Source organism: Ictidomys tridecemlineatus, chromosome 9 (genome assembly GCF_052094955.1).
Source record: "Ictidomys tridecemlineatus isolate mIctTri1 chromosome 9, mIctTri1.hap1, whole genome shotgun sequence".
Taxonomy (NCBI): Eukaryota; Metazoa; Chordata; class Mammalia; order Rodentia; family Sciuridae; genus Ictidomys; species Ictidomys tridecemlineatus.
The window spans coordinates 67,843,914-67,869,647 of NC_135485.1; the positions used below are offsets into that span (position 1 = coordinate 67,843,914).

At 38.2% G+C, this 25,734-nt stretch overlaps 1 protein-coding gene and 1 pseudogene across 4 annotated transcripts in view; one reads left to right on the top strand and one right to left on the bottom strand.

Annotated features, from left to right (window-relative positions):
• Aff1 (ALF transcription elongation factor 1) overlaps positions 1-25,734 on the top strand; it is a 188,850-nt gene that overhangs the window by 116,457 nt on the left and 46,659 nt on the right. For 3 of the 4 annotated variants that reach the window (XM_005341933.5, XM_021721199.3, XM_021721198.2), the window contains 3 exons: positions 17,485-17,529; positions 22,368-22,454; positions 23,525-23,561. In XM_005341933.5, coding sequence (XP_005341990.1) covers positions 17,485-17,529; positions 22,368-22,454; positions 23,525-23,561 — 169 coding nt within the window. The remainder of the gene's footprint in view (positions 1-17,484; positions 17,530-22,367; positions 22,455-23,524; positions 23,562-25,734) is intronic. The other variant, XM_021721197.3, reaches the window with a different exon arrangement.
• Positions 293-4,580, bottom strand: LOC101961797 (tricarboxylate transport protein, mitochondrial pseudogene; annotated as a pseudogene).

Below are 25,734 nucleotides of genomic sequence, written 5' to 3' on the forward strand. Positions count from 1 at the left end.
CATAAGTAAGCACATGGACTAGTGGGCACAGATTCACAGGCCAGAGGGACACTCACCCCTGGCCAAGCTGGACACAAACACAATGGTAGTGCCACATAAATATCAGGGAGACATGGCACTATGGAATACGTGATGGCTACCATGAATGAACCAAGCCATGGAGTTCAAGGGAAGAGGGAAATGGGCCTTGTGGCATGACTGCACTGGAATCGTGTGAAACATGGGTTGGGGGCTGGTCTGGAGGTGCCTAGGGCAGCCCATCCCGCCTCCCCCACCCCCCAACTTTCTGGGCTTAGTCTGTCTTCCACACTTTGTTGAGCGCTTTACCACCTCATGGTAGATGATAAGCACAATGGCCACATGCAGGCGGATCCAGCCCAGGCCGGGGACAGTGCCCTTGTAGAAAGCTTTCAGCTCCTCCTTCCTCAGAATTTGCAAGTCACAGTCCCAAGCGTTCCCCGGTATTTGTGTGACTCCAGGCCCTACATCCGAGTCTTAATCACACCCAGAGGCATGTTTCCGAAGACACTGGCTGCACCAGCAATAGCTCCAAAGACCCTGGTGACCATCAGTGGGTTCCTGGGCTTGCTGTGGATGTCCCCTCTGTACCAGTTGCACAGGGAGGTTATCACAAAGAAGCGGATGGCTAGGTTTGAGCCCGTTTTTCAGCATAGTGGCAGTGGGGCCCTGATAGGTCCCCTTCACTCCTTGTTCCTGTACAATCTCCCCAACCCTGTGGAAGAGTCATTTGTACGTTGGGGGAGGTCTGGTCATGGATGAACTTAACCTTGATGGCCTCCATGGGGCACATGACCACCACAGTGTCGGCCACACCACAGCCCCGCGTGCTGTCCTCCTTCCCTGGGCGTCCCACTTGTGATTGCTGAAGAACTCATTCCGAACCTGATGGCCGCCTTGGGGATGGAGCCGTAGAGCAGAGAGCTGAGGCCGAGGTACAGGCCCAGGACCATCTGCGGCACGCAGTTCCCCAGTGCCCAGTACCGTATCGTATCGCGGGTGAGCCCTATCCAGCTGTAGCTGCAGATTCACGTACTCCCTTAGGAACATTGTTGTTGTACAGATCTCGATGTCACCTGCCAGGATTGCCTTCCTGGGGTGTGTCAGCTTGGCTTTTCTGGGTGCAGGGTGCAGCTGCCCCCGGAGCTTGGGGTGGGAGGATGGGAGGTGGGCAGCCCATGGGGCATGGCCATGGTGGGTGGGAGGCGGGCAGCCCAGTGTAGGCCACGTGTCCCAGCCTCCCACACTGGGCAGTAGGTCCGTAGAGTCAGCAGGGGTGACCGGTTATGGCCCCAGGAGTGGGGTGGCCACTTTAGTCAATTTTTTAAACATGTTTTTTTTAATAAAAAAGACTTAAATATTTTGTATCACTAGTAAGATATATTAGTTGGAGAATTATATTTGGCAGGTTCCAGCTAGTAGAGGACTTTCACTTGTATTTGGGCATGATGACAAACAATAAGTGCTAATTTTGCTTTTGGTTCTTATGCTATTGATCAGTACACTATCTTCTCTAAAAGAGATTGGGGACAACAATCTTTTTGACTCTTTAATATAAATTAGAAAAAAATTATACTAGCATATTCAGCCTAGGTAAAAGTAAAAAGATGAGTTGACCATAAACTATTTAAAAAAATATGTAACACTATGGTATGGTATAATTATCAAAGCAGTGTGGCAACCACTGAAGTATGTTCTGGACTATTCTCTCTAGTGGTAGAACTTCATACATGAAGTATGAAGTTCCAGTTAGAGATGGGAGAGTGTCATAGAAGAAAAATAAACTTGTCTTCACCAGTGAAGGTTTTCCTTATGCTTAAAGAACTTAAATCAGTACAAAATAAAATTTTGCTTATTTTCTTCCCAGGTGCTGGGAAGGTATTTCAGGTGCTGCTGAAATACCTTACTGAAAAACTTTTTTCTTGAGTGAGGAATATTTTCATGATATCAGCTACTTTAAATGTGTTTTTGACTATGCCATCGATTGTCCTGAAGGTTGTTAGTTTTACTGGACTCAAAGGAGACTGGGTTTAAGAGTCTATTTGAACATTTTCAGAGGTGAAGACAATATAAGGGCCATAAATATTTTCTTTCTCGATATCAGAATAGGGTAGAGTGCTATCATATCACTACGTGGTAATAAAAACATAGATAATTTTTTTTCTTGTGGTACTGAGGATTGAACCCAGGGGTGTTCTACCACTGAGCTACATACATATCCAAGTCTCTTCAGCCCCCTGTAGTTTTTATTTTGAGACAGGGTCTCCCTAAGTAGCCCAGTCTGGCCTTGAACTTGTGATCCCCTTGCCTCAGTCTCCTGAGTAGCTGGGATTACAGGCTTGCACCACCACACCCAGCAAATTGAGAAGATTTTTATAAAAAGGTGTTATAGCCTGTGTTTAAATGCCTTATTGGCCTATAATTTTTTAATTATTGATTAGCAACATGGGATAAATTCCTGGCATTTTTTCCTAAAGTGTAGGACTCATGTCCAAAGCCACAGTATGGAGATTTACTCCAGTAATTGGTTAAATTCCAGTGTTTGGTTTCTATTGGCTCATCACTGCCCTGCAGACTCTGTAAAGGGACAGTCAAGGAGAAAGGTGGTACTGACATGGCTAGCCTTGTTTTCTTCTCCCAGCCCCAGGGCTCTTCATAGGCATAGCTGTTTTGTTCTTCTCTTTGTCCAATAAATGGCCTGGCTTGAGGGGTGCCTTATAGGCATTCTCACCCCAGCCTGCAACGTATATCAGCACTTGTGTGCTGGACAGCGCCACAGCACCTGCCCTGGCTCCCTTTATCCTCCTCACCCCACAAAACCCAGGATCCCAGCCTCTAAGGATATGATGTTTCCCTCACATCAGTTAATTCAGAATTCATTAGGAATGTGTTGCAGATGCAGGTGTCAAGTAGGTGATGGCTTCTTCAGAGCTAAAGGGTCTCTGGTGGTTTCATAGAGGAGGAGGAGAAAAGGGAATATAGCAGAATGAAAGAAAGGAAAGGAATGAGGCTTTCATATTACTGGAAGATAGTGATAAAAATGATCACATCTATATTTTATTAGAGGAGTGTCCTTGGTGCCCAAGCACTATGTTCAAGCCATTCCCAAACAGTGCGCTAAATTGTCCGTCTATGGTAGAGCTGTGACTGGAAGCTCATGTGTCTGACCGTGAATCTTCCTCATAAGCACTACCCTGCATAGCCAGAAAGTAGATGACTTTGACCAATATCTGAGATTTCTGAGTCCCCCAGTTTTCAAAGTCTGCACATGTTTCTATTATGACATGCAATAAAGGATAACTTAACAAGAAACACTGTTTGTATTCAGCAAGTAGAGAGTGATGGCCTATGGCGAGACGTGGATTCTAGAGTGTTGAATGGATGTTTTACTAAAACACAAATTCATACATGTTGTGGGGTTTCAGGGACATTGTTAAATGCACAGGGTAAAGGACCTGCTGGATGTATTTTTAATGTCAACAGGTATCACTCAGTCTTTTTTGCTTCTGTAAGCATTCAGATAGAGACTTGATGAGAACAAAAAGGTTAGCCTGCCCTTTATAGTTGGAAGGAACTCAGTTCCGGTAGAATTTCTTTGAAAACATGTGTTTCTAATACGTCAGAATTGGTTTGGCTTAAGCTAAAAGGAAAATTGTAGTCTGATTTGTTTAAAGGAACAAAAAATGTCCACATGCCAAAGTTTGAATGCACAGAGCATAGTTCAGTTCTTAATGGACTTTTATGCTTTTTTTCACTGTGATTTTTATCTCCCCATCAATGTGCTAGTAAAATCATATGTAGAACTAGAATACCACCAATAAAAGTTTTAATTTTTGTGTTTTTTCCCTTATGTATAAAATGATATTGTTATGAGCAACTTTAGTGTTAATGAGTAACCTACATAAAATACTAGGATGACTATGTTGAGAATAAATAATAAACTTAGGAAATTTAGGATATTTTGTCTTGAAATCCATAATATTGAAGTTACCTGATTTTTTTTTCTTCCATGCAATTATGAATTTCCTTTATCAGTGTGCTCTGTGTGTGTGCCTTTACATTTTTGTTTCTGAAGTGTGGTTATAATATGAGCCTGAAAATTGTTGTGCCATGGGCTGGGTGTGCAGTCCAGTGGTAGAGAGCTTAGCTAGCATACTTTGGTTCCACGTGTGGACACTTGGGTTTGCTCCCCAGCCCCCCCAAAAAAGAAAGAAAAAAAAATTGTCTATCTACTCTGTGAATTTCCTTTGTATCTTAACTAATGATACATTTATCACATAATGCCTTGTGATAGAATTAGTTCTGAAGGAAATTGTTAACTAAATGGGATTTTTATTTCAGACACGTTCTCAGGTGTAATTGTGTAGACACAGTACTTATTAGTTGGAGTTTAATAGGAACTCCCACTGGTGGCCTAAATATTTTGCTTATAAGCTACCAGCTGCCTTAAATCCTGTAGATTGTTCTATTGGCCTTGAAAGCAAACTAAAGAGTAAACCATTTTGGAGTCTTTACGTCCCTGGTTTTGCAGAAAGGCAGGAGGAGTTGAGGGAGCTGCCCATTTCGTAAAGCCGTATGTTTTTAAACTATACACATGGTGCTTTGCACAAGTCAAAATTGCCAAAGGGACAGATGTTGCCAATTTCAAATGTACAGGGGGAAGGCAAATATTGCTAAGCAACGGTATACTTGAGAGAGCATTTTTAGGAGCAGAGCCAGGGGAGTTGAGCAATCGCTGCTTCTTATGGCTCAGTACCAGGGAAGACATGCAAAGTTCTCTGTGTCAGGGCCGCCATCACAGTCGCCAGCACAAATGACAGTGGCCTAGTAGCATCGAATAGGGTTAGCAAGGGGATGTGTGAAACCAGGAAAGCTTTTTTGCCATGTAGGAAGTCAAAAAGGCATGCTCACAGAGGTAAGTGTTTAGCCTCTCCACAGTAAGTACGCAACCTGAGGTTCAGGTGGGGCCACTGTGCATAATGAAATCCGGCAAGAGTGTGAGGCCTTAGAATCTGTGGGTGTGTCTGTCTCCTCTTTCTCACCTTCTTCTTTGCTTGCTCTGTTAGTGGTTAACATCAGAGAGGCATCAGAGGATCCTCTGTGGTTTAGTGTGCTGTGTATGAGTTTATAAACAAGGTAAATAGCTTTCCAGCCATAGGTATTTGGCCCCTCCCATGTTCCCTCCTTTTGTACAAACTTGATAGGTAGCACACAGGTGCGGTGGGGTGGCTTTTTTTGGTCAGCCTCTGGAGGCTTGTAATACCTCTTGAGATTTGATGGTTGTTGGTTTGAATTATGGATTCTCCTTGTTCCCCTTCTTCCTGCCTTCTTTCATCCCTCCCTTATGAAATAAAATGGGAGCAACAGTAGAGAAAATATAGTTTTGTATTTGTAGAAAATTAAAACATATTTTTGGCAATGTATTTTAAAGAAATTAAGAAGATAAACATTTAATAATTCCTTACCACTTGATTTTTTTCTTCATCTTTCAAGTTCTGGTCTTAAATTTCTGAATGAGTTGACAAATGTTGATGATTTTTTTTTAAAAAAGGAGATATATATATATATATATATATATATATATATATATATATATATATATATATATATATATAATTTAAGTCTGATTTAAAAGATTGAGGAGCCTTCCACCCAAGTTTTAACATACAAGTAGTACCAGCTTTCATCAGTATAGGAAAATTTCAAAGTAATCTCACTTGGATGCAGGCAGGTATGCTCGAGAAACTTCAGTGTACTTTAAGCTTTATGTTCTTACTGATTTATTCGGCAGAGTTTGTGATCACATAGTCTGCATTGGTCAGGGGTGTAAATTTATGTGATGAAAAAGCTAATAAAAGATGACAGTGTTTCCATTTTTCCCTCTTAGAAGACAGATCTTGTTTATTTTATGGTTTAGCTATAGTGAAATCAGCCAAAAAGCAATGAAAAAGGAGAGAGAACCCCCAAATAATTATGGTTTAAATACTTCCTTGATTGAATGTAGTTTAAACTTTCTTTTGGCTTTTTTGAGTAGAGACTATGTCATAAAATGAATTGGAGGACCTATTGTAAGCAGATTTAAGAGGCAACAGAGAGTTTTCTAGTGACTTTAAGTTTGCTGCAAGTCATTTCTTTTAAAGACAGGGTTGTTTTAGTGAAGTCCAGAAAACTGGTGTATTTCATTCTACAAAACACTTGAAAGAAATTTTTATTAAAGAAATAAGTATTTGACTTTGAGATGCCTGTATAAAGTAGAACTAAAAGAAATGAGAAAACAGGTAAGACACAGCTATTCAGAAACCAATCTAAATCTTTTCAGGATCACTTACTGTATTCAGGCCGGTGCAGCTTGGTAGACAGCATGATTGTGGTTATTTAAAATGATACAGCTCACTTTATGGAGGATGTTACTATATACTTTTAAGAAATTTAATTCAAAAGAACCTCAAAAACATTTTTTTTAAAAGGGCATGTGTCCATCTCTGTCCCCCCAGCTGGCCATGTGATTATGATGTCAGGAAGGAAATGCAGTGGACTAAACGAGCATTTTCCCATGGACTGTGTGCCAGGTGTATGAAATATTCAGGAGGGCCAGAGTTGGAGTCATGTACCACTAAGGCATAATTTACCTCTGCCGGTGTGATTCTCACAGCTTTTAAAGGCAGTTTTCAAGGGAGATGCTTTTGTTATTACTATGAGAGTGGTTGCCTGTTTTCCATATCATCTCTTCTCTGGCATCTAGGTTCTGTATTCTAGAAGAGTAGAGGAGGAAAGGTAGAAAATGGAAAAGACAGTAAATGTAAGAATTTTGAAGTTTAGAAGAATGGGATTGAATTATGTTGTGCCTTGAAATACTCAGGAGGTTGGAGTTCAGAGTCAAGTGCTCTGAGTTACTTTTTAAACTTTTTCATTGCATGTGCCCATATATGAGCCCATATGGGAAGTGAGAAACAGATGGTGAGAGAATTATATTAAAATGGAGAAAGATTTGAGTGACAGACTGCTTCATGTTTCAAAATGGGGACAAACCCTATTGTTCCCTAACTCTTAGAATCATGATAGCTTTAAATTCAGGAAGATTAGAGTACATTCATTTTATAAGCAATTTTCTCTTTGTCATATATTTGTCTAGTTAGAAAATTAAAAATAATTCTTACTTATATATCTACTCTGCCTTCTGGGTTTATTAAAAAGAACAAGGTGGACATGGTGGTACATACCTATAATCTCAATTACTTGGGAGGCTGAGGCAGGAGGACCCCAAGTTCTAGATCTACCCTGGCAACTTAGCAAGATTCTTTCTCCAAATAGAAAGAGCTGGGGATGTACCTCTGTGGTTAGAGCCCTTCCATAATGTGCACAAGGTTCTGGGTTCAATTCCCACTACTGCCACATAAATAAGTAACTGGATGGATAGATAGATAAATATTGGTGCTCCTTGAGCAACTATTTGTTCAAAACTTTGTTATTAAATATATTTTCACTTTTCACCAATTCGTTAATGCACCAGATAAACTTTGTGGGAAGTCTGATGCAGTTTGTCTATACTCCCAGAACAAATTTACATATAAACATAATGCAGGAAAAGATTATTAATTCTTATTTGGGATTCAGTGAAATTACCAAGTTTTTTTTTTGTTGTTGTTTAATGACTGAATCTGATTTTTAATGGGTATAGAAAAGCAAAATAGACCCTTAAGTTTAGGTGTTCTTTGATAGGATTATATGAATGATCATAACCACTTATAATGTTCTGATAGTAAATGAGTTGTACAATTCTAGAATACATTTTTGTAAACACTAGCAGTTAACCTGGTTGTTTGTTACTCAACATTAAAGTTTGTTTTTGTTTTTTGTTTTTTAAAGAGGAACTTGTTGAAATAGTTTAGATTTAAGATAGAAGGGCCAGAGTCATCTCTATTTGCATTCTCTCTTCTGTTTGTCATAGTAGCAGTAATCCCCCTGGGCAATTTAAGCTTGGTTGGTTTCCTCAGAGTATTCTTGCCTCTTGCCTACCACTACAGTAATTTTTTCTTTTCTTTTCTACTGGATTTTGGTTTTTGTTTTTCAAAACAATCCCTGCCAGGAGACAGACAACCAACACCTAACCCAGAGGAGGCTGCTGATATTGCTGCTGGGATAAGCCCAGGATAAAATCTTTATGTTCTTTCAGACAAAGCATGGATTAAACGGTTTATCATATTCCTATGACTTCACTTTCTTTCAACCTCCTCCAGAAACTGATGGAAAGTTTTCGGTTTTTTCCTTTCCTGGTGCCTCTGAAATCTTAGCTTATGCTCAGCTATGAAAAAAATGTCCAGGCCCCCCTGTGAAACGGAATTAGACATGGCTCCTAAACAGTGTTAACCACTTAAATTTGATAGACACATACACTTTAAAGAGGGAGCAGTAATACAGGTTTATGTATCTATAAATCCTGTCATGGTTGACTAAGTAATTTAGTAGTGTTGTTTTAGACCTAGAACCATCCGTTAATATGATTTGTGAGAGTGAGTGCGTGCATGCGTGTGCAGGGCAGGCTGGAGGCGGAGAGCATGCAGAAGGCATATCCCACTGCAGTTTCACACTCTGCCGTAATGAGGGATTGCAGTTGGAAGGCTGCTTGTACTTCCCACAATTGATGTTTCCACTCTAAAATTAAAAAATCCTTCCCTCAAGTACTTTGAAGGCTGTTTTAATAAGTAGAATTGGTCGTGGATGGGGAAGATCGGATAGTTTAGGCCATTTGAAAGACCTTGTCAGTTTATTACCACTGGGATGGAATGTCTAGACTTGTTCTTTGTGGGGCTTTTTTCTTTTTTTTTTTTAATGGTGCCTTTTTAGCCCTGCTTACTAAATCATTCATGGCTGCTATGCCTACAATGGGCTTCATGGGGCCTCATGTGATTTTTCATCAAAGGCACAGTGTTTTAGAGCCTGAGACCATTGGGGGATTTCTGATTCCTCCTATTATAAAGTGAATGTAATAGTTCACATCAATAGTTAGGAAGTTGGCAAGTAACTGAGATTAGACACATTTATTCTCAAACAGTGGTAAGAGTTTTTTTTTTTTTTTTTTTTTAAAAAAACCAAAAACAAACCATTTCCAGTCAAGTACTTGGTTTTTAGTGAATTTAAACCTATCCCAGGTATATACCCCAACTTCTTAACTTTTGCACTGTGAAGTTAGTTGACATATTGTCATAAATAATAAGTGATGAAAATATTTTTCCATATGATGCATTATCACTAAATAGTATTTTAAAAATGGGTACTGTTTTATGTGACTGTACTTGAAAGCTTGCATACATTTAAAATTGCAAACTCACATATGGTCTCAGGATATGTAGTAGTTTTATTAGCAGTAAAACTGGTGAAACCAGCACTTTTATTACTCTCTCATTATTTGCATATTTGTATCTAGGGAGTGTTCAAGACAGTTCTATATGTAGGGAACGCTACTCCTGGTTTTCAGTTATTTAAACCAGATCCCAAGAACTAGAATCCTTAGGTTTTATAATGATAAATAATGTCTCTTAATAGAGCTCAAAACAGAATTACCAGAATATTTCAAGTAACTCACTTAATACAAATTGAGCTTTTACAAATTTTTATATGCTTTAGAAAAATTAATTATCTTTATGACATTAATTAGAGCAAATTATTTCACTGTTATAATCAAAGTAACTAGAAATGAATAACAAATTATCTAATTATTCATATTGACTCCCCTTCTCCCCTCAAGTACTGAAGATTGAACCCAGGGGTGCTTCTACTACTGAGCTATGTCCCCAGCCCTTCTTATTTTTTAATGTTGAGACAAGTCTCACTAAGTTGTAGAGGTTTCTCCTTGAATTTGAGATCCTCCTTCATCAGCCTTCCCAGTAGCTGGAATTATAGTTGTGTGCCACTGCACTCAGCCATCATATTGATCTTGAAAGACTAATACTTCAAAAGACTTCTTTCTATAAGGTTTTGTAAGTTTCAGTAACATTTTAGGTTTTTTTTTTCTTTTCCATTTTGAGCCTATTTTTACCTCAGTTGGTGAAAGATAAGGAAATATTGTAGTTTGCTTATAAAATAGCATTTTACCTATACTTTAAAAAATTGGGGCTATAGGCTCTCACTTATTAAATTAATTGGGGTGCTAGTACATCTTTGAAACTTCCAGTATTCTTTCTTAGTGTTTATCTTAGAGTATTTCTTTATCTCCTGTCTCAGGGAGAGACACACCCTTCCTTCACCCCACCTAAGTATACTGCTTGATTTTCCCAACCAGAGATCTGCTGTTACTCTTACATGTGAAACTTTGCTTTATGAGAAATTTACATCCTTAAACTACATTTGGGCAACTACTGTAAGTGAAAACATCTGATTGCAATAGTGGTGGTAATTGATGAATTGTAATTAAAAGATATTACTTTCTTTTTAAATTGACGATTTCTGTATCTTAAAAAATACCTTTGTTCTCTGAAGCTGCAAATATGAGTACACATATACTGCTTCCCAGGAAAAAATTGAGAGTTCACTATAAGGTAGCTCTGTAATTCCTTTTTGGTTGGCTTATGTTTCTGAATTTCATTTGTAATGAGATGAGATGACAAAAATCGAGTTCATTCACTTCCCAGATATTAATTGTTTATCTACATTAGTCAAGAATTATGCTAAGCCTTGGAGAATATGGAGCTGACTAAAATCCCAGCTTCTGCCTTTAGGAAGCTAGTCTTAGTTATATCTGGGGAGGGATAAAGTGAGATTAATAATTTTAAGGGCGAATTTAATAGTTCAATTTACTTTTGCATATAATAATGGATTCCACCATCGTGTATAATTATAATGCACTAGAAAAGGAAAAAATAAAATTGATTTAACAATTTAAATGACAACACAGTCTAAGGTGACTTATTCCTTGTTTTCTAGTTTAATATCCCTCCTTCTATATTAATAGTCTGTAGCACAGTTGTTGTTGTTGTTCTTGTTTTAATTTGGTCTATAAGCATGCCTGTATATCTGTCCAGGGATCTTAAAAACTCTTATCCTAAAATTCTGGGTGTGGAGGTAAGGCATTTACACAGTTGCCCAAAGGGCATGTTGCTTCTGAAGAAGCAGTACTGCTAGTCCTTTTATACCTGTTCCAGCCGAAGTAGGCACACCCAGCACTTAGGAGCATGTTCTTGGAACAGGCTTAATGTTCAGGGAATTTATTGCATATTCGCAGAATACAATTAATTTTATGTCAAACCTTGCTCAGCCAAGATTTTTGGTCTCTCCCTCTAATCTGTCTCTTAGAAATGATGATTATAGTATCTCCATGTAAACTCATGAATTTATTTGCATAACACTAACTTTAACATGCCTTAATTTTATTTCTTCCTCTTAACAATACTACAAGGCTTTGTGTGTTTCAGATATGTCTGGAGTATTTAAGTTTGATTTTAAAAAAAAAAAAAAAAGGAGAACCAAAACGTGCTCTCCTTGTTGGTAGTCTAATTTGGGGAGCAAGAGTGATTTAGCAAGCAAGCTTAGGGCCAGGCATTGACTGCAAATCAAGTCTACTGGGTAAGGCTGCCTGTGAATATGTAACCGGCAATTCTGGGTGGAAGGTATTAGATGGGACAAGCCCAGAGCACAGAGGAGTGAGCTGGGGAGATTGAGTAGCTACAGAAGTAGCTGAGGATATGCAACTGTCCTTTGAGGAAAATATTTTTCATCTCTATTTCAAGCTAATATTTGTGTTTTTATTTATGAATAACTAATACATTTTAATGGATATGTAGTGGAAATCTTCCTCTTACTCCATTCCTCAGCCACCCTTTTTTTCTTTCTAGAAGAAATTGATGTTATGAATTTCTTGTGCATTATTCTCAATGGTATTTTATACATAATCAGCCATTCTGCATACATTGTTCTTATCTCACTGACACTTTTTCATTTATACAAATGCTGGCATATAATGACCCTTATTTGTTTTTTTTTCCTGCTTAACAATATCGGTTAGAGATTACCCCCTTAAATCAGTATGCAAAGAGCCTCTTCATTGTTTGTCATAGATGCATAGTATTTCTTTGAAAGTGGTGTGTGCCATAGTTTTTTAGTTACCTACAGATAGACATTTAGATTGTTTCTAGTGTCTTATTCTTTGCAAGTTGAAATTATGTGTTGTACTATGTATAGAAGTCAGCAGAGTAAGTCAAAGAGAATATGTAATTAGAACTTGGTAGCTACTGCCAAACTGGTGTCTTTGGAGTTCATACCACTTTGCCCTCCCACCAGTCCCAGTGTTCAAGTGCCTATTTCCCCACATCTCTCTCATAGGTACAGTATTGTCAATCTTTTGGTTGCTTGCCAGTCTGATCTGGGAAAAAGAGTTTCTTGGTGTAATTTAAATATTCTTGAGGTGAAGACAATTCAAAGTAATTTCCTTTTATCCCTGTTATGTTTATTTCCATTTATTCTGTTAAGATAATCATTTATAATTCCAACACCTGCAGCATTTACTAAGTTTTAAAGCCCTAGATGTTAGAAACTTATTTTCGAATTCTGAGTTCTGAGGGTGAAAACCTACCAGCAAATGCTTTTTGTGGCATCTGTGAGGCAGGCAGCATGTGACTGATGAGTCAGTGAGGTCAGCCTGTCCCCTGCTGTCATGGAACTTGTAACCTAGAAGCAGCAGAGATGATACAATGACAGAGTACAGCATTCTGAACATCAGAATACCTGGACAGCTGAGGGGTAAGGGAGTGTTTTCCAAAGGATAGTTTTTCACCTGCAAACCGAAGGCTCAGTGGGAGGGTTGCAGGCATTTGGGGCTAGATAAGCAGCAAATAGATATAAAAAAACGGAACAGCAATGCATGAGTGACACATTTGAAGAAAAATAGGCATGTATGTTAATTTTTTAAGTTAAACTTCAAATAGTGAAACTATTGAGGTTTGGTTTTAAAAGCTGTGACACTGTTGAAGAATGTTTTGATGATTAATGTTGGCACTGTGTATTATTCCATAGATACAGATACTTTTGACAGTTTTTAAAGTTCCATGTTTTCACATTTGACCTTCACACCAACCCTGTGAAGTGGTTAGGTTTGGTGTTATTATCCCTTATCACAATGAGGAAATGCTCCCAAAGAGGTTGAATCTTATCCAGTATTGCAGAGTGAGTCTGCAGCAGAGCCAGATCTGGGATCTAAGCTCTTTTGGCTTCCTTCTTCTGCCTGCTGCTTGCTATATTTCCTGGTTAGTGATAACTAAGCCTTTTTGAGAATAGTATTGTTATAAAAATGCTGCTCTGTTGAAACTTGAGAGACTTAAAATATAATATTGCCAAGAACCTCCCTGTCTCAGTAGTAAGATGTATTTTTTCCATCCAGGTCTTTTAAGCTTATTATAAACACACTGTATCATGCTTAGAAGACATTTACCAACATATTTTATTTTAGTATCATTGCATTTCCTTATGGTTTCACAGTATCATTCCAAGAGAAGCAAGAAATCAGACCCAGGCGAGCTTTCTGCGTTTTCTGGTCTGAAGCACTTGTGGGGGTAACAGGTAGTCAAATGTGAATACCAAAATGCTTCTTTGTAGGAACAGATGAAAGATGTTGCTCTTTGAAATAGGGCTTTGGTCATGCATAGGAGGACTGGAATCACACCACCTCCTAAGAAACTAATATGTTAGTCTCCTGCATAAATGTTGGGCTTTTTGGAAAGTCAGTTTGATGGGATAAGGCTTAGCCACTTCAGAACTTTTGTGTTACCTTAGACTTGCAATTCCAATCTCCTTGTTTTAAAAACTGAGATAATATGTATCACAAAGGTTGATCTGAGAATTAGATTGGGCCTTTTACAGCATTCCTGAGACATTTTTATTTCATTCTAAAGCTTCTGTAATAGGGATGTATCTTACAGTTGATGGGCACATTTAGTGTCGTAGCTCTCCTCCCTGCTAAGCTAATAATTGACTTTATAACTGGATTGAAGAATTAATTTACGTACAGAGTTTAATGCAATATGCATTCAGTAAATAACTGCTCCACGAGACCCTCAGCCACTTAATGAGCCCCTATCTCAAAATAAAAACTTTTAGGACTGGGGATGTATCTTGGTGGTAAAGTACCCCAGGGTTCAATTGCCAGTATAAATGAATTAGTGAATGAATATAATTTTTAAAAATTGAGAAGAATTATGGTTCCTGTGTTAAACCCATACCCCATTGGGGAATTGAGATCTCTGCTGGGCGGTTAGTCTCTATACAGGAAACCAGATATGTGAAGTGACCACAAACAGGCAGAGGGGGGAGCCCACCTGGCCTACATATCTCCCACCTAGATATTGAGGGTGGGAGACAGCAATGAAATTTGTGGTCATAATAGAGTTGGTGTCTATACCATTGGGGGAGAACTAGACAGAAAGGACCTGGTAACTAGATTCCTGATCCATACAGCTGTTATAGATGTTTCTTTAAATCATCTCTTGAATTCAGCTGTGATGCAGAGAGACTTGGCAAGACCAATTATATTTTTTATTCTTTGGTCACAGTGTTAAAGGGAGAGCCTGGTTCTGCTTTGTAGGAGTGACAGTATTGAGGTAAAAACCCTATGAGGAATGTGGATTTTAAGAATGGGATTAGCATGCCATGGTTATTCTAACAACCTCTCCTTCCCTCTTGGGACTTCCCCTTCCAGTGGCCAACTTGGAAATACCAAGTTGTTCTTAAAAGGACAGTTTGTCCTTATATATCTTTCTCTGTAGTCACACCTGACAGACCTATTCTGTAGTTTAACTGCCTCTGATTTGGATGGGGAGAAAAATGGAGATGTGAATTTCAGACAAATGGAAGGTAAAATGGACTCGTACTGTATAGACTTGTAACTGCCCTCTTTTAACTACAGGCTTAAAAAGTGGCTTGATGAGCATAGAAGTATTTAAGAGTAAAGGGGTCGTAACTAACTTAATCTCGGAGAGGGCTCAGTGTATATGGATGTGAAGATGGGTAGAGAAAAATATAAAGCAAATGTTAATATTTGGGAATCTGGGCTTATCGAATTCCTGTTAGCATTTTAGCAGTTTTTCCTAAACAAAATCATTTCTAAGGAAAAAAGTTCAAAGTATATTATCTTGAGCACCTTCCCATAAAATCGCATACTAAGTCTGCATAACATAATTGTTATATGCAGGCATGTATTTTAGCTGTACTCCTGTTGTTGGGCATTTGATCATTTTTAATTATTTGTATTATAAACAGCATTGTTTAGGGTTTTTTTTTTTTTGGTTGGTGTTGTTATTGTGGTTTGTTTTTCAGTACTGCAGATTGAATTCAGGACCTCATTTTATGCTAGGCAAGCACTCTGAGCTACAGACCTTTCAAAAATTTATTTTGACTGTTTTTTTTCTAAGTTAATCAGGCTGGCCTTGAATGGGTTATCCTCCCACCTCCCGAATAGCTGGGATCACAGGTGTGTGCCATCACATCTGGCTGGGACTTTTTAAAAAATTAATTAATTTATTTTTATTCTGATTTGTTATATATGACAATGGAATGTATTACAATTCATATTACATATATAGAGCATAATTCTTTATATTTCTGCTTGTATACAAAGTATATTCACACCATTTGTCTTCATACATGTAGTTTGGATAATGATGTCCATCACATTCCACCATCATTTCTAACCCCATGCCCCCTCCCTTCCCCTCCCACCCCTTTGCCCTATCTAGAGTTCATCTATTCTTCTGGCTGGGACTTTTAAAAATATGATACTGCCTTATGTGGTTGAAACAGAACCCTTGCTCCACTTTTTAAACACTTCTACTCCCATAATGAGACTCCTAGGAAAATTCATAGTAATTTAACCAACTAACTTGAACCCAAGGTCAATGTTGCTTATCTGTAGATAAGCTCTAAGAAAATTCCCTCAGTCCTGATTCATCCTATGGAATAAGTGTGTTTTTTTTTTTTTAATGTGTCTTTGGCGATATGAAACCTTGGTTAAAAGTTGAGTTATTAGGAAGATCAGATAAAAAGTTTTTTCAGTGTCTTGAAGGTATAGTTTTCTCATTCATTCTTTTGGAAACAGTGGATAAATTTTTATCTTATTTTTGCCTCTATTCAGTATATTCATTATTTTCATTGATTGCCACATATTATAATTGGATTACCATTTTCATTCCAGTGATAGGTAGAATGAGGGGACTATTTGAGCAGAGTTAATATAATAATACACTCTGTTCTGTCAAGTTATCTCAATATGTTTTGTTATTTTTTCTTATAATATGTTAAAACCACGTATATTGTTGTGTTTTACCCTTGGATGAAAACAGCACTCATTTCTCTACCTTTGCTAAAACAGAGCAGTAATGTTGGGTCCAGTTATTAGATATCTTTTAATGGTTCTGAAAACCAAAAAGCAGATCTAGTTGTTCACATGCAGAATGTCTGAGTGGGTGCAGGTTTTAGGGATACCCTCAATTCTTTTTGTTAAACCTCCAAACTTCGTAGCCCTACCTCAACAATAACAGAGTATGAAAATTTGAATAAAGCTATTTCCAGGAAACTTAAATGTTTTAAACACACACCTAGGCAGATCAAATTGAAGTTGAATTTTGACATGTCCATTAAATTCAACTACATGACAGTATGAATGTTGCTTTTTGTCTTGTCTTTTCCTTTCCCTATACGTTTGCTTCCTGGGAAAATTTTGTATGCGTGTGTGTGTGTGTGTGTGTGTGTGTGTGTGTAAGGTGATAATGCTGACTAGGGTGAGAGACATTTTTAACTTTAAAATAAATTTTGGTAGGTTCGGATATTAAAAAACAATACTAATAAAGAGTTTCTTCTTCTTTTTTTTTTTTTTTATTATTTTTTGGTACTGTGGGTTGCACCCAGAGCTGTTTTACCCCTGAGCTACATCCTCAGTCCTAAAAGTTCTTATTTTGAGATAGGGTCTCATTAAGTTGCTGAGGCTGGCCTCAAAGTTGCAATCCTTTTACCTCAGCCTCCTGGGTTGCTGGGATTACAGGTGTCCACGACTGTGTGTGGCAATAAAGGGGTATTCTCGATTGAACTACTAAGGAGTTCAGATGATTGCCATTTTTGTATTCATTTAACTTGAGCTGGAGTTAACCTGTTTTAATCATTTTGTCTCCATTTCTGCTGTATGTGTTATACATCTAAAGGTACTTAGGTACTATTTCTTTAATATACAATTTTTCCATTGATTAAATTTTGACCTGAGGGTCACAGTTGTCTGCCGAGGTCTCTGCTCACTGTTTCCTTGTGCATTTCCCTAAGATCAAGCTAGATGAATCTCTTTGGTCTTATTCATCCAGAATGCAAAGTTCTTAGTGAAATGTGGACCTGGAGGTGAGCTAGCCTTTGGGTGCTACTGTGGACACCAGTGTCAATCATTATCATCACTCCTAGCTGTTGTTTGTTTACTCATCTTTTCCTTCTTTTCACTTTTAGCAGACATACTCCAATGAAGTCCATTGTGTTGAAGAAATTCTAAAGGTGAGCTGATTTTTGTCATTTGAAGAGACATGTAAGCAAGCAGGCATGTATTGCTTTAATGGACAGCTACCATTTCCAACCCTCTTTCAACAGGTTTTTCCCCTTTGTGCCTCCAACCGCCAAATAAACCAGAAGAGTAACAAAGGGAGACTTAGGAATTCTCTAACAGATTTTATTAATTAAAATGACGTTTACAAACTGCAGGGTATTGGGGCCAGAGTTTTATGGTAGTGTTCACATTTTTCTGGTTATCCATGAAGAACAGGTCATAGCTCAGAGAGGAAACCCCTGGGTTGATGTCACCTGGGAGGCAGCAGGAGTCAAACAATGTGGGATCTGTATATCTTGGGGTCTAGTGACACCTGGTATGTCTGGCCGTTTTTGTTGTGGTGGTGGTGCTAGGGATGGAACCCCAGGGCCTTATACATGCAAGGCAAGCACGCTACCAACTGAGTTATATCCCCAGCCCCTCTCCAGCCTTTTTTTGAATGAGTCATTGAAATTTTAAAGGCCCTTCACTCCCCAAAACAAACAAAAAAGGGGAAATAAATAAACATCTTTAGTTTTACCTTAGAGGTTTTTTAATTTTAATTTTTTGCTCATTTATTGAGACTGTTCCAAACATTTGTGCTGCTTCTACAAATGAGTCTTTGAATATATTATCCACTTGTTCAGTTTTCCTTGTACAAGCATGACAAATTCTTTCTAGAATTCAACTCTAGGAAATAAAAATACATCCTTCTTGAATTGACATGCTTTCTTTTTATCTTAGAAGAGCTACATAAACTATCATGTTACCTATTTTGACTTTAATTTCTAGAAAATCTAGAAATGAATTTTAACACTCAAATATAGTTACATTGTAGTAACAGTTTTGTGTATATCTTTTATGGTTTCTAAGTATCAGTAAAAATGACATAATTCTTTATCATTATAAAGTTTCTAATTTTTTTCAAATTAGAAGACAGATATGACATATTTGCCTATTTTAGTCTCTAATATTCATTGCCCCCTCAATATAAATCTATCCAATCTCTTTAATTTTTCATTAATTGATGGTGGTGACTGCAGCCAGCAAATAAACATATTGATTACTCTATTGGTTACTTTGTCACCTGTGAAATAGATCATTGGAAAACACTTTTATCACTTTTGTTTTACAATCTTTTGTCCCTTCTTATATAGTTAGTTTTCTGTGAAATTTACCTCTTAAGTAATCCACTTTGAGCTGCTAAGGATTAGAAAATTTTGACAATCAGCACGTAAGATTATTAAGCAAATTACCTTTGATCAGGTTTTTGTATCATCTATTCCCTCCCCTTTTTCTGAAATTCTTTCCTATAGTGAGTCATAAAAAGAATAAATGACTGAAGTATAAAAAGCAGCTGCAACAATACAGGTTTATCATCTGCATATTTAAATGTTTCCGTGCTTCTCGAAGGTTTTGATGTTTCGTTAATGGGAGACAGATCACATCTTTTCTTTAGGAATGATAGCATTAGACAAGTATTTTTAATTTAGTAAACCCATCTACTCTCCCTCCCCTCTTATCCAACGTCACTTTAATGAGTTCTTGCCTAGCTGGAAGCACTTGAGAGTAAGTGGTTTATTCCAGTGAAGGTATGTGTGTTCATTTGGCAATTGTAAGTGGAGAAAGCAAATAACACGATGCCAGGTCTGAGAAGGTTTGGACCAAAATTTTCACAGGGGAGGCTGTGAATTTGTTCCCTCCTATGTCTGCAACCTCATTGAAGTCCTACATCTAGCTGGGTTTTAGTTTCTTCAAGGTACAATGAACACTCATGACTAGCAGATGATCTCTAGGATCCACACCAGCTCTCTCTGATGCAGAACCAGACACTATGCCCTGCCTCAAGCTTCCTATTCTTATCTTGTACCAGCAATTTATTAAGACTGTCAGGAATCCAATCGCAGATCTTTCTGATGGGTGCTAGAGGCAGCAAATACTTCGTTAACAGCAAAGGTCAAGCACAGAAGATGTTGTTTGGTTCTCTGAGGGCAACATTTAGAGTGGAAGTATTCTAATGAAGGGGAAGTGGCCTGTCACTTCTACAAGTTGATAGGGTAGGCAGATAGCAGACAGACTGCTAGTAACCAGGAGGTGGTCCATGTGCTATGGCCAGAAAGGACAGCGTGCCCTCAGCAGGCATATGGAAAATGCTGTTGCTTTCTACTTAGAGTAGTTTGGTCTCCATATCTGCTCAACATGCCAGTGAAGCTGGCGTAATGCATGGTAGCATTATTATTTATCATTCATTCAACAAATATCTGTGAAACCTCCAGATACTCTTGTAGGCACTGGGATGCCACAGCAAATGGAGTCCTTGATCTCCTGGAGGCATGGTGAGAAAGGAAAACATATAATACAGTGATGGGGCTGTGAGAGATATGAGAGGCCAGCGAACAGTGGCCTTGAGGGGGAGGGGAAGCCTTGGGATGGGAGAAGTTGGTGTATGAGAGGAACAACTAGAACGAGACAGTGTGAGAGTAAATAGCAAGGAGAAGAGATGCAGCTTTGAGCCTTGAAGGTGCCACCTGCCTTGGCTCAGTCTTTGTGATAAGTTGTTACTAAGTAGGGAACAAAGTCTCAGTCTCATGGTTCTTTCTGGACAGCTTCCTCTCCCTAGTAATGGCCCCAATTCTCCTCATGCCTAAGTCCCTTTGGCAAGTTAGGTATTTAGGGAAGTATATAAATTCTTTCAGACTACCAGGGAACCACTTAGGGTCTGAAAGAATTTATGTACTTTCCAACTGCCTGATTTAATAGCTGGGACAGCCTTAGGCATTGAGAGCAACAATGGATATTGTTGGGGAATAATTGATGACTAAAAGTCATAGATAACATCAGGATTCTAAAGAAACTCTTATAAAACATAAGGGTGATGCTTTCAGATGTCTCCTCAACTAATCATTACATGGTTTTGTATTATAGCATTATAGTGATTCCATGCCCTAAACTATTGCCAAACGAATAAAACAGTAGGTATCTCTCCTTGGTGCAATATTGAAATTCTTTTAAAACTGGACTTTTAATTAAAGTTGTAATGCTTTTCATTGATTAACTGCCTTCTGTACGTCATATATCCAAGCACTGTAGTTAAACTGTCCTTATTATACTTTAAAAAATAAGTCGTTCTAGTCCACCCTTTACTGAGCACTGGAGCCCAGAATTCAGGCAACTTTGCCAGGCTGACACGGCAGATTTGGGTTAGAGTTACAATTCCATTTGAGGTCCCTGGCTGCAGAGCTGTTACTCTTTCCAGTATGTTTTAGTACAGAACGCCTGTTGTGTACTGAACAAAGCAGATGGCCAGTCAGCAGATAAGAGCATGATTTCACTTTCCACAAAAATTATTCAGAGCCAGCATGAGTTATGCTGCTCAATCACTGCACAAGGTCTCTCTAGTCTGTCCTGGGGCTATAAGCAACCCAGAGTGGTGGTGGGGAAAGGCAGGGAAAGAAGTGCAGAAGGTGAAAGTACTTTCTTAAACTCCACCTCCCATTGTGGCAAAGATCAGATGGCATATCAGTGCAAATAGAGAAGTTAGCTAGCATTTGAAAAGAATGGAGTGTTATGATGCATAATCAGATACCACAGCTCCCCTGGCTCACCAGCTTGCTGGTGGAGAGTTGCCTGTTGATTGTTAAGCTAGTTTGTCCAGCAATTGCAATATATGTGGTAAGAAAGAGAGGCCTACAAACTGTGCTCTGCAGCCTTCAGCTTTCCTGTGAGGTTTTGGCCCAATCATTTTGGACCTCAGTTTTCTCATCTTAAAATGCTGGAGTTGGAATTAATGATCTCCAATGCCATTTTAGCCCTTTCAAAAATTGTGTGTGTGCACATGCTCACCCATGTATGTTTGTGATTAGACATGCCCTTTATCTGACATAACTGTTTTCTACCAGTTTGTTAGCAAAGCAAAATCAAGTTCACAAATATGCCTAGGAGAATTTATGTCAATATAAATATATTGGTTTGTAAGCTTTAGAAATATTGCCTTCATCCAAGAAATTCAGGAGAAAAAAAATTACACTTTTCTTAATGGAAAATGAAGGTGATTTTTAAAGGCCCTTTTCTCCAAAAAGTTCTTATGTGCTATAGTGTGTATCGGGGAAGGGTCAAATCTACTAAAACTCTAAGTGGATCAAGTGACCTGAATTACTTGTTTGCTTAAGTCAAACAGGAAAGTTCTTCCTTTGAACTTCAGTAATTCCAGGAAATGCAGTAAAGAAGTTGAGGGAGAAAGAAAGCAGAGTGGAGATGTTTGCCCAGCACAGTCTGCTGTTAACATCCTCACGGTTACATAAACTCTGCCAGCACCTGTTACAGTTTGTGTGCATTACAATATTCAGAGGATTGATTCCATTCATCTACATACTTGTTTTTCAAAGTTGATTTTTTTTTCAGTTTTATAAGTTGGAGTTCTTCAGCTTTTCCACATAACCAGTTTAAATGGTTTTCAAAAAAAGTAAATGACTTTTTCAAGATTGAACTTTTCAGCAGGGTGTGGTGGTACACATTTTGCAATATCAGCAACTCAGAGGCTGAGCCAGGAAGATCGCAAGTTCGAGGCCAGTCTCAGCACGTTAGTGAGGCCCTAAGCAACTTAGTGAGACTCTGTTTCAAAATAAAAAAAGTCTGGGGATGTAGCTCAGTGGTAAAACACCTCTGGGTTTCATCCCCAGTACCCGCTCCCCTCTCCAAATGTACTTTTCACTTACCATAAATCCACTGTGTATTAAGTTAAAATTTAACTTATGTAGAAATGAATGTTCTATTTGTAACTTACCATTTCTTCCCTTTCCAAACTTTCCAGGAAATGACCCATTCATGGCCTCCTCCTTTGACAGCAATACATACGCCTAGTACAGCTGAGCCATCCAAGTTTCCTTTCCCTACAAAGGTAATTCCTTAAAGTACACAGGCATGGTGTCCACACCAGTGAAAAGTGCGAGGTATTGCTGCAAGGCATGTCTCTGAAGTATTATTTGTTGAAGTCTTTGGAGATTAGGTTAAAAATCACAGTATATCTGGCCCTGCAGTGCTTCCTTATGCTCTCAAACACTTTATCCTCAACTTATGTTAGGAGGAACATCGTATATTTGCATAGGGCTTTATGGCTTATGTATACAGCTTATCTAGCACTTTGGACTTTTCAATACATTCTCTTCCTATGGAGATGGAAATTGAGTAGACAATCTGATTCCTAGTTCAGACTTAGAGATATAAATACGTGAACACATCTTACATGTCTCATACTTCCTAAATTTTCTTAAATGTTTAATATGATCAGCTACACTCATGCTGGTTTTCAAAATAGGCAAATGAACTGACAGCTCACATTTTTCCATTATATTATTTGAACAGTGTATTATACACAGCCATCTTTCCTGATTTGGGCTTCTACATGTGAATGACCTTCCGGCTATAGCTGTAGCACCTTCAGAACTGTGTTCTTCCCAGCCTACTATGCATGTATTTACAGCTGTTCCTTCCTATGGTACTTTTTTCAAAAGAATTTATTATGTACACAAACCCAAATTTACCACAAGTTAGATATTACCTATTTATGATGATTCTTTTATAAAAAAGATGATTCATTATTACTGCTTTTAAAATAAAGCTCTAAGCTCTGTAAAAATATCTTTGCTCAATGTCAAAAGAAAAATAAACTCAAGGAAAGAAAAGCATTAGGAGCTATTTTATATAAAACAGATTAATCAGTGTTTGCAACCTATGCATAAAAAATAAGATTGATTAAGGAGAGGGATAGATAGCTGTAGGGGTTATAGTGAAATATTAATTATAGAATATATGTGGTGGGTAGTATGGATATCCTCTGCACTATTCTTTGCATTTTTCCAAATATTTGAAAGTTGACTATCTTTTCAGTTTTGAAATCTATATGGTTTTATTCTTAGATTTATAAGCAACCTTAATATTTTAATAAGTAGTGTTTTGTTTTGTTTTTAGGATTCTCAGCATATCAGTTCTGCAACCCAAAACCAAAGTAAGTAAATGTGTGAAATTGTTTACTGCATTGGAGAACAGGACAGAATTTTGTTCATTTAATATGAAACCATTAGTAACATATACCCCAGCAGAAATAAGGTCTTCTAATATGGAAAGAATATGAAAGGAGAGCAAACATTAAGCTGGGCTTTAGGTGGAATTTTAGATTATTGCAAAGAGTTAATGAAGATGTTATAGTAAAATACTAAACAAATATAATTTGGTATTATAGGACACATGAAAATTGTCTTGAACATGACACTCAAAGTATTGTAACTCAGGAATTGTATTCAAGAATAGGCTAGGATATTTTGTGTGATTTTTGTGTTTTTAACATAAGAGATTTTTGGAAGAGTTAGTAGCATACAACTAACTTTTCTATCCCTTGTGTGTCTTTTGGTCATGAAATTTTTTTCTTGGTCCCCTTTTTTATGGATTGTAAATACTTGATAACTTAGTAGGAAAAAGAAGGAAACTAAATAGTCCAGGGTTTTTTTTTTTGGTCTACAGTAACCCCTCACATCAAATTCTTGGTGTCCTGAGCATACACAAGGCATGTCTAGCCTTACAAAGATGACTAGGATATTTGCAGTCCTTTAGTTCATCAGAATATTGTAAAGGCAGTAAGACACTTGCACAGGTGAAGACAACGGGCTGCAAGATGTGGTCGTTGCTAATGGGGTGGGGTGCTGGTCTTCAGAGGACCAAGGGGCCACATGTGGGGTGTAGGAGACGGGTGTGCCTGTTGAAGGAAGGGAGCTCATGGATGTCTATAGTGGCGATTCTTTCTTCACGTCTCCTTGTTTCTTTCTTTTCTGGCTCTTATATTTTTTTCCTTCATGATTTTATTGTTTGAGTTGCAAGGATATGAGGAGGGGGAAAAAAAAGGATTAGGAAAGCAAGAAACAGAATAACCTTCCTCTGAACAAGAATGAACAAACTAAGCTTGTGAGTCAGATCTGCCCTGCAGTTATTTTTTGTAAACAAAGTTTTATTGGGCCATATCCCTTCCCACTTAATTATTCTACAAGGCATAGCACCTAAAATACTATATTTATTATCTGACTTTTGAAAGGATTGTTGTTCTCTGCTCTAGAGATATGGAATAAGATCTCACAAAAGAACCTATAAAATTTCCCCCAAATGTGGGGAAATAAAGCTGACTCTCTTACCTCAATATTATTGTATAAATAGCAAGGTAAAATTAGCTAAACTTTATGGCTGCTTGGGAAAATTGGGATGTCTTTTTTTCTCAGCATTTTGGCAGCCACTCTAAGGATAGATGCCCAGTGCAATGGCATAGGTCTGAAGGTGGAATGCCAACCCAACTGTGCATAGGGTTGCTATGTGCCTCTTTACCTCTTGCTTCCCCTCCATCTGCTAGGACTGCTCATGCACATTATATGCCCCCTACTGGGTTGGTTGCTCATGGCCTGTGTGCTTGCTGAGTCTTGCTTTAGAAAGAACCTTAAATCCATTGAATTGTTTGAAAATACTTGTAAGCACTTTCTTGATCAGGGATGAATCACCTTTTCAGTCAGGGCAGTGGTATGGGCTGATCCCTTGTTATTCTGATGAGAGGTTGGCAGGCACTGAAGGGTCTCCTCTAGGTATTGACTCACCAGCTGCTTGTGCCAGATCTTTCATGGGGTTTCCCACTTTGCCTCTTGGTATTCTGGGGGTTTGTTTATCTTTTTGAGAATGTGGCCTCTGTGGTCTGGAAAAATGGTATCTTGTTTGTTGGATGAAGAGGGGATGAGGTGTGTATTAAAATGAAGAGTAGAAAATACATATTATATTTCTTAAAGGAAGCCAAGACTGAATTCAGGTTTCTTCAACAATGATTTTATGGTATTGGTACATGGTAAGGGGGAACAATATAGGAAGTTTATATGTTTGTCCCACTGTTTATGACTGTATTTGCAAACATGGCTGCTTAAGGCTGCCTAGAACCTGTGATGCATGGATTGCAGTCAGGGTGACTATGTGGGAGTCTGGGTGAATGGCCTGAAGAGTGATTTTCATCCCTCTGATTTGTATTCCTGATCCAAGCTGTCTAGACAGAAGGGAAGACAATTTGAAAATACCACATAAGAGCTGCTGCCACCCGGAGGATGAAGTGATTAAGTGCAAATATAGAAAGGTCTCTCTAAGGCATTCTTGGGAAGAAT